The sequence below is a fragment of the Tupaia chinensis genome, unplaced genomic scaffold (assembly GCF_000334495.1).
Source record: "Tupaia chinensis unplaced genomic scaffold, TupChi_1.0 Scaffold000463_1, whole genome shotgun sequence".
NCBI lineage: Eukaryota > Metazoa > Chordata > Mammalia > Scandentia > Tupaiidae > Tupaia > Tupaia belangeri.
This window is the reverse complement of record NW_006159972.1, coordinates 1,733,804-1,743,175: the sequence shown is the minus strand read 5'-3', so window position 1 is coordinate 1,743,175 and position 9,372 is coordinate 1,733,804. Positions and strand designations below refer to the sequence as shown.

At 51.4% G+C, this 9,372-nt stretch overlaps 1 protein-coding gene across 1 annotated transcript; it reads left to right on the top strand.

The window, feature by feature from the left end:
• Positions 1–9: 9 nt before the first annotated feature.
• Positions 10–2,240, top strand: CIAO2B (cytosolic iron-sulfur assembly component 2B; the record flags this gene model as incomplete). The annotated part of the gene is given in 5 exon segments (XM_014590561.1): positions 10–29; positions 187–266; positions 509–634; positions 1,560–1,605; positions 1,995–2,240. Coding segments are annotated over 5 exon segments (370 nt in total), but the record flags the coding sequence as incomplete, so codon positions are not given.
• Positions 2,241–9,372: the final 7,132 nt, after the last annotated feature.

Sequence of the window (9,372 nt, the reverse complement as noted above, 5' to 3'; positions counted from 1 at the left end):
CGCCAGCAGCGACGCTCGCGAGATCTTCGATATCCGCTGCTGCTGGGCGCGGGCGGGTTCGCGGGGGCTCGGGGTCTGGGGGACAAGTGATATCGCGCAGCCGATGGAGCAGTATCCGGGCCCACATTCCCGGTGGAGGGTTCCGAGTGGGCAAAGCTGCAGAGTCCCTTTTCCTTCACTTGTCACATCTCATTCGCTCCATCAATGACCCGGAGCATCCACTGACGCTAGAGGAATTGAACGTAGTAGAGCAAGTCCGGGTTCAGGTGAGTCACTCCCAGCGTCCGAGGGGGGCGACTTGTTCGGGGGAGTTAGGTCAGTTGTGCACCCAGGACGCTCATTCTCCGGCTCACAGACACCTACCAGGATCTTTGAAAAGAATTGTGCTCATTTTATAGATAATATACTGAAGCCCATAGAGGCTAGATGTCATGCCTAAACCAATAAACTAAGAAGACGGGCTCTGGGATTGGCCGTGACCCTTGTCATCTCTTCCCTCCCACCCCAGGTTAGTGACCCCGAGAGCACAGTGGCTGTGGCCTTCACACCCACTATTCCACATTGCAGCATGGCCACACTTATTGGCCTGTCCATCAAGGTTAAGCTTCTGCGCTCCCTTCCCCAGCGTTTCAAGGTCAGTTATATCTTAGTCCCAGGAGGGTGGAACAAGGGTAAGCATGGTGTGGGGAGGACATGAGAGAGGCACCGAGACAGGTCCATCAGAGATGAAACTGGGGTGAGCTTTCCAAGTTGATGTGACAGGAAGAATAATGATCTGAGCTACAAAGTGCAGAAAAGTAGCGAGAAATGTGGGGCTGGCTCCGTAGCCTAGTGGTTAAGGTAGCCTTAATCCCACATGGGTGACTGCTGTTGGAATCCTGCCAGCAGTAGCTTGCAAAACATGCCAGGGAGCCAGCAGCTGGGTGGTATAGTGGTTAAGGCAGCTGGATCCCACATGGCTGACCACAGTTCAAGTCCCAGACCTGGTGTCTTGAAAATCACATCAGGTGTGTGTGCACGCATACCCAAAATCCTGAGAGGAGAATGGAGGAGAAGAGATTGCAATGTGACCACCCCCCTGGGGGATGGCTTTTTACTTTCTCTCTCTCTGTCCCTCTCCTCTCTGGCAAATGCACATGCCCTTAAAAAAAAAATTGTACATGTTCATGTATGCCCCAAATTCAGACTGGATAGAGAAATGGAGAAGAGATTGCAGTGTAACCACACCCCAGTAGGGGGTGCTTTCTCCCTCCTCTGTCTGTCCATTTCTCTGGCAAGAATACTTTCCCTCAGCAATTAAAAAAGTAGTGAGGAGTGTGGCAGGCAGGGCAGCAGGGAGCTGTAGATGGGTTTGAGCTAGGCTGGGGTACAGTCAGGTCTTCTTATCAACAGTAGTTGGTCAGTTCTTTGGGTACAGTTGGAGTGGCAGTGGATGGGGTATAGTCCAGAGGCATGATAATTAGGAAGAAGGATCAGATGAACATGGTGCCTGTGGGGAGGAGGGGGCGAAAGCGTGGACAGAAGTGTATATTCTCAGACTCCGATCATTCCTCTCTCAGATGGATGTGCACATTACGCCAGGGACCCATGCCTCGGAGCATGCAGGTAATTGTGGGCTGGTGGTGTGTTGGCTTGGGGTCTGGAGCTGTCTGAGGCTTTCCCCTGCACAGTGGTTTGTGGGGAACGATTGAGGATTAAGGGGCTGGTTGAGTGAAAGCTGATGGAACTTCAATGTCCTGTGCTTACGTTACCCACCAACCCTCATCTCCTCTCCTAGGGACACAAGATCAGAGGTAGCCATGAGCAGTGTGTGTGGGGGGGCTCCACAGAAGACAGGATGGGTGTGGCACAGGTGGTTGGGGTACCCTAATCAAGGTTTGGGGTCCTTGGAAGAGGTGACAGGAGGGGCTTGTTAGTGGGGCATAGCCTGTACAAAGGTGAGGCTGGCCGGTAGTCTGCCTTTGACCCTGCCTTTCCCACTCCTTCCCACTTAGTGAACAAGCAGCTTGCGGATAAAGAGCGGGTGGCAGCTGCCCTGGAGAACACCCACCTGCTGGAGGTTGTGAATCAGTGTCTGTCAGCCCGCTCCTGAGCCTGGCTTTTGGCCCCCTCAGCCTATGCCCTGGTGTCCTGGCCCCAGCTCCACTCAAGACTCATGGCTTTGTTTTGTTGAATCAGTGGTAATGAGAAACTAACACTTTACATTTTGTAATAAACCCCTAATTTATATTTATTTTCCAGCATGCCTCAGTGTCTTTCATCTTGGTGGAGTCACTTGGGGTTTGGGAGGGGGTAGTGGTAGTGAGTGCCTATGAAGGAATGGTCCATGAGGTACAGTTCATTTATTGACTTTAAAAACTTCACTGTTCTGATTATGAAAAGTTGCAAGTATACCAAAACAATTTTTTTTTTTGAAAGAGCAATAGTGTAAGAATATACCTGTGTATGCACCACCACTAGTCAGCATTTGTCAACATGTGGCAACACTGGCCTTGTTTGTGTCTTCGTAAGAAATACATTTGAGGGAACCAGCAGTTAGCGTAATGGCTATGTCGCTGGACTCCCACGTAGTCGACCGCGGTTCGCGGCCCGGACCTGGTGGCTTAAAACTCACACCGGGCGCGTGTGCGTGCATGCCCAAGATCCCGACAGGAGAATGGAGAAGGGATTGCGGCGTGACCATCCCCCCTGGGGGGTGATTTCTCGCTTTCTGTCTCTCTGTCTCTCTCTGTCTGGCAAGCGTGCGCGCCCTATAGCGAAAACCTCTAAAAAAGAAAAAAGAAATACATTTGAGAGTAAGTGGAAGAGACGTGACTCTACTGCAAAGCACTGCATCCTACATTCATGTACAACTGAGTCTATGAAACCACAGTCTTTTCAGGACCAGCAGTTAATGTAATGGCTGTGTCACTGGACTCCCATGTAGATGATCGTGGTTCGAGTCCCAGACCCAGTGTCTTAAACTCATGCAGGGTGCGGGTGCATATATGCTCAAGATCCCAAAAGGAAAATAGAGGAGAAGGGATCGCAGTTTGGCCATCACCCCTGGGGGGTGATTTCTTGCTTTCTGTCTCTCTCTGGCAAGCTCACATGCCCTGTAGCAAAAACTTCTCCAAAAAAAAAAAAAAAAAGAAAAACATAGTCTTTTCTGTAAAATTTGCAGTAGGGCACATGAACTTGCTGGAGAGAGACAGAGAGAGATTGGGACAATGAGAAATCACCTCCCTGGGAGATGGCCACACTGCAATCCCTTTTCCCAGGATTTTGGGCATGTGAGCATGTGTGCCTGGTGTGTGTTTCACGCTGTTGGGTCCAGGACTTGAATGTGCAGTCAGCCATGTGGGATCCAGCTGCCTTAACCACCACACCATCGACTGGCCCTGTAACCACAGACTTTTATCTGGCAAAAAAACAATCAGTATCACCTGCTTTATAGTCATATGAATTTCCCCAAAGTGTCATTCTTAGCGTTTTTTAAAAAAAGTTTCTTTCTTTCTTTCATGACAGTGAAACAGAGAAGACAAGCACTTCTAACAGGGTCTCACAGTGTAGGCCGCCCCAGCCTTTCCAGTCAGCCGGGATCATAGACACTTGTGGTCTATATGGATCCAGCTCCCCTTGGGGAGTGGTTACATCACAAGTCAGCCCCTCTATTTCATTTTCATATTAAGCTTCAACCCAGGTTTATACTTTGCATTTAGTTATTACTCTTTAACTGCTCTAGAATTATCTCTTCCAACGAACATCTTTTTCTTGACTCCTCACTTTCTTGAAAAGTGCAGGTGAGTTGTCCTGGAGAAGTACCACAGTCTGATTTTTTTGTCTGCTGTGTTTCTTAGAGACTATTGGGTTGTTGGCAAAGTCATGACATATTTTTCTATGCATAAATGTGTCATGACTTTTCTGACAACCCAATAGAAGTTGGTCTAAAGGCCTGAATGAATTTGGGTTTGAGTTTTTTAGTTGGAAACCTGCACCAGAGTATTGTATATATCCTGTAACATCCACCAGTTGGTATGTGACCCACTGTTGGTGATGCTCAGTTTTGTTCCCTGGTAGAGCAGTGACGTCTATTTCTCTGTTGAAAGCAATCTGAGGCACCCTCTCCATCAGCCCTTCAGAGGTGCGTGTCACCCTGTGCCTCAGGTCTGAGGTCTGTGCCTCCAGGTCACCTGGACAGACTATGGGCTTAGGCCTTGGCTCAGCCCTGCCTCAGGATTCCCTGTCTCCATCTCTTTCTCTGGGAATGATGGGACCATTAGAAGCCTTGCTCTACCCTACCCCACTCCTGCGGAGGCTCAGATGTGACTGTGGGCAGAGATCTTGAGAAGCCTTGGCAGGGAACCTGGGCATTTGGTAAATCTGTTGAGGGCCCGCTGACAACATTGAGCTTGTCCCGAGCCCAGGGCTTTACACATAATATCTAGTTGGTCAGTCCTCTGTCCAGCCCTGGTGGTTGCCTTTTTTTTAATTTGCCAGAGGATGCCAGAAGAGAGAAAAGGGGGGGGGGGTGAGAAAGCACCCTCATGGGGTATGGTCACACAGTACCTTTCCTCTACCATTGCTCAATCTTGGGATTTTAGACACACAGGCACACATGTCCAGCGAGTCAAGCCTCCCAGTCCAGGACTCAGATTATGCAGTCACCACGTGGGATCTAGCCACCACTGGCTGGCCTGCTATTCTTTTTTATGTCCAATTTACAGGTGAGGAAATGGGCTTTTGGAATAATTTACTTCTTAAGACCCACTAAGGAGGCCAGCAGGTGATATGGTGGTTACGGTGCTAGACTCAACACGGTCAACTGCTGTTCAAGTCTCGGATCTGACAGCTTGAAAATCATGCCTGGTGCGTTTGTGCATTCTCAAAATCCCAGGAAGAGAATAGAGGAGAAGGGATTGGAATGTGGCCATCTCTGCTGAGGGATACTTTCTCACTTTCCCTCTCTGTCTCTCTGATGAGCATTCATACCCTATGAAAAAACCTTAAAAAACCAACAAACGAAAAACAAAAACAACCCTCCAGGGACCAGCAGATGGCATAATGGCTATGTCGCTGGACTCCCATGTAGTCGACGTGTTTCGAGTCCTGGACCTGGTGGCTTAAACTCAGACCAGGCATGTGTGCATGTGTGCCCAGGATCCCGAGAGAAGTATGGAAAAGGGATTGCGGCGTGACTGTCTTCCCTGGGGGATGATTTCTCACTTTCTGTCTCTCTGTCTTTCTGGCGAGCATACGTGCCCTGTAGCAAAAACCTCTCCATTATAAAAACCAACCCTCCAGCTAGGGAGTAAGGGGCAACCTGAGCGATTTGGCAAGTGCTGTTCAGTTGACAGGATGCTCCATAGAAAGACATATGACCACCCCCAGGCCCCGACCCCCAACTCTTACTGCCATCTCAGCTTGCTCTTGGGAGTGACTTTGCCACCTAATGACTGAGTGGTGGCTCTGGATCTGGCTGCCAGAATAAGAGGTGACACCAGCAGCCTGTTCCTCAGAGTTTCTTTATCTGTGATATGGGGATAGTCACGACAATCACCTGGGACAGCTCGGTGGAGATTTAAAATGGGTCTGGGTTGGGGCTATTAAGTGGAGGTAGTTAAGGGGCTGGGCTCCCACACAGTCGACCGCAGATCGAGTCCTGGACCTGACAGCTTGAAACTCACACTAGGCGCATGTGCGTGCATGCCCCAAATCCCAAAAGTAGAAGAGATTGCAGCGTGGCTGTTACCCCTGGGGGATCACTTCTCACTTTCTCACTTCATCTCTCTGTTTTTCCAGCAAGTGCATGAGCCCTGTAGCAAAAATCTCTCTCCTCCAAAATATTAAGTAAGTAAGTAAGTCTGGCCTATCTCAGATGATCTTCCTGGCATTGTATCCTCTAGTTCCACAGATGAAGAAGCTGAGTGTTCTAAAGAGACAGTGCAACCAACCAGGGTGACTAGGCCTCAGGGAGCCTTCCTTAGCTGTAGGACTCACCACATGTGTGTATGTCTGTCTTAACTGTCCCTTTCTGTCTAAGGTAGCCCCAGTGGCTGTGTTCAGCTGAGGATGGGGGAGTGGGGGGAATCATAATGGAGGCAGGTGTTGCTGAGTCATTAAGCTGGCCCTCCTGGCAGCCAGGCCACCCTGGGTGAGAGACATCAAGCTACTTATGCCACAGCTGGCATATCAGCTAGTCCCCTTGTCAGTCTTGAGTCATCTGTGCATGGCCCCTGGCTGCCTGCAGGGACGCCATCTGTGCATACTGGGCTGGTACCCAGGGAACTTTCTGGAACTCTGGCTGCTGTCTGAGGATACAGAAGTACTAGGGGTGGTCACGTTTGAAGTTCCTGAAATCTTACATCAGGTATGTCTGGGTCTGCTCTTCCTATCCTGCGACCCCTCAGGCCTTGAATGCCATGTCTACAGAATGGGAACAGCACATCATGGTTCAGTGAGACTGATCCAGGGATTAGATGACGTATCAGCATGCCCAGCTGTGTCTATTTTGCCTATCATTGTGCCCCCAGCACAAAGGCCTAGCACATAGTAACAGTACAGGTCGGTGGCATAAATGAATGAACTGAGCCTTAGGACAACCGAGGGGGACTGAATGGTGGCACAGTGGTAAAATGTGATGCTCTGTGAGGCTGATCCACATGGGAAGGTGGCATGGGGCTGGCTGAGGCTGGGGGTGGATCGTGGCGTTAAGCCCCTGTCTCTGTTTCTGCCTCTCTCTCGTGGAATAATAAATAAACTTAAAAAAAAAAAAAAACCGGAGCAGAGGCCCTGGGGTATGGGGGCTGTGGCATGAAGAGGTGCTGGGGACACTAAAGCTCAGCCAAGTTTTCTTAACATTTTGTTTCCTGAGTGAGCATGGGTATGTCCACAGAGGTGGAGTTGGGGAATAGTGGAGAGTATCTGTGCTGTTCCCGAGATCTCTGCCCCTTTCCCTGAGCAGACCACAATCCTGGAAAGAACAGATCAGAAGTAGGAGAGAGCCTACAGATGGACCCAGCCTCCGCATTCGACCAAGAATGACAGTCCTCCACGCTCTTACCGAGACTGCTATGTGCCAGACTTAAGCCAACTTCTTTTTTTTTTTTTGGAGAGGTTTTTGCTATAGGGCATGTGCGCTCACCAGACAGACAGAGACAGAGAGACAGAAAGCGAGAAATCACACCCCCCCCCCCAGGGATGGCCCCGCTGCAACGCGAACTGTGGTCAACCACATGGGAGTCCAGAGACATAGCCATTACGCTAACTGCTGGTCCCACTTAAGTCAACTTCTTTACCTGTGCATTTGATGGTATTTATGTCTCCTGACAATCCCCAGGAAGACTATCCCTGCTCTACACAGAAGAAAACTGAGCCTCAGCTAGGATAAATGGACAGGAATAAAATTGCAAAAGGCAGAGAAGCCCAAGCTATCCTTGGGGTAGTTCCAGCCTGTTCATTTCCTCTATGCCACTCAGCTCAGCCCAGAGAGCTGGGAGGAGCAGGTGATGGGAGTGGAATCCCACCTGTCAAGGTCATGTCCTGGTGTTGGCCCCTGGATCCCCTGGCTGTTCCTAATCTTGTGAGTGTCTCTGGCCCGTTTGGGCAGCCACCTGAATGCCTGGGGTCTGAGTGGCCCTGTGTGGATGCAGTTCCCTTGGCAATGGAAAAACACCGCTGAGGTCCAGAGCTCAGATTACAGAGGGGAAGCCCAGCCCGTTTCCTCCCATGGCCCCTTGCTGGGAAGCGCCATAGCTATCCCCACTCCAGTCAGATACCCAGGGCCCTTTCCAGTAGCAGAATCATGGGTGAGAGGAAGGGGCATAAGTGGCCCAGCCAGGATTCCTGATGGGAAGTGACTTTTGAGACTTCTGTCCTGACAAGACACTAGGCTCATGACTCCCTCTTCTTACTGGACATCTTCCAGGAAGCCAGAGCCAGCTTAGGTCTGCCCAGGCCTCCAAGATCCCCCAGGACCTAGGGAGGACATAGATAGGCAGGTCACCCCTCAGCTCGGCTTGCCTATTTTGGAGACCTCAAAAACAAGAAATCTCTGCATGAACTCCCTAACCTTACCTAGCCAGGCCGTGCTCAATCCAGGGCCTTTTAGGTGTTGCCAAGGAAACAAGCTCAGCAGCCAGGAAGCTTGGCCCAGGTCTCCATGACAACCTACAGGAAGACGGCCCACCACAGTCCATCCGTGATGTCACCTGAGCCCTGAATGGGTGCCCTCGTGTCCCCATCACACTTGTTGACAAACCTCAGAGTCTGAGAGCAATTTCCTGTCACAAACTACGTCACAGCTTGTCTACCCCTAACCTTCACATGCCCAGAGATGGGCAGTGGGGGCTAGTTCATGGTGCTCACTTTGTAGCTGGGTACTCTGAGACCGGGAGAGGCAGGGCTAGAAACCAAGTCTCCCCATTACATCTCCTTCCCTCCATGCCCGGGACTGAGGGGTATGAGTTCTGGGCAGTCATGGCACAAAGCAATAGACACTCCTACTCTGATCAAGCCCCACATTTGCGCCCTTTCTGGGTGGGAGTCTGAACCTCCAAGCCCTGAATGTGTCCCACAGCCCAGTCCGGGGCTACAGGAAAGGAGGGAGACCTTGAAGACTAATGTGGCTGCAACTGCTGGCATCTGACACCCGTCTGCCTGGATCTCCCCTACCCTGGGCAACTTCCAGCCCAAGAGCAGAATGACCATGCCAGGGGCAGATATTTTTAGCAGGGTTGCTGGCAGCTGCTGGAGGTGCTGGGAGATTGAGTGGAGACCCATCTCATCCTTTCTCTTCTCTGGGCAGGTGTTTCCTTCCCAGAGCTCAAGCCTGCACCTCCAATCAGCAGCACTCTAAGGACCCCAGGAGCTCTGGGATGACACCGACCCTCACCCTGAAGGGCAGGCTCTTTAGGGAGAAACTTCAACTCCCAGGGCAGGAAGGGGAGCGGGAAGGACCAGGTGTTGAGGCTAGAAGCCCCAATTTAGGAACCCTAAAGTCTAGCTCAGACCTAGGTTTGTAGGGAGTGGCCATCATGGGCAGAGAGGGGTGACTGTCCAGTACAGACTGGACTGGACAACAGGCCAGGACTAGCGGAGATCGGAGGGAGACTACACTATTAAAAGACCAAACCTAATTCTTCCCCAGAGAGGGTCGTGATTGCACTTGGCTGGCGGGGCTTACCGCCTGCCTTCCTCCTCATGCCCCCTCCCCACTACCTTACTCCCTCCTCCGCCCCTTGTCTGCCAGGCCTGCTCCTTTACTCCCGGACAGCTATTCGCCCCGCCCCCGGGAGGTGGGGCGGGGTCTCGGGGAGAGGGGGTGCGAGGTCCCAGAGCGAGGGTGGGGATTCCCCTGGAGGGGGGATGGACACGTCAGCCCCCGCAGCACAG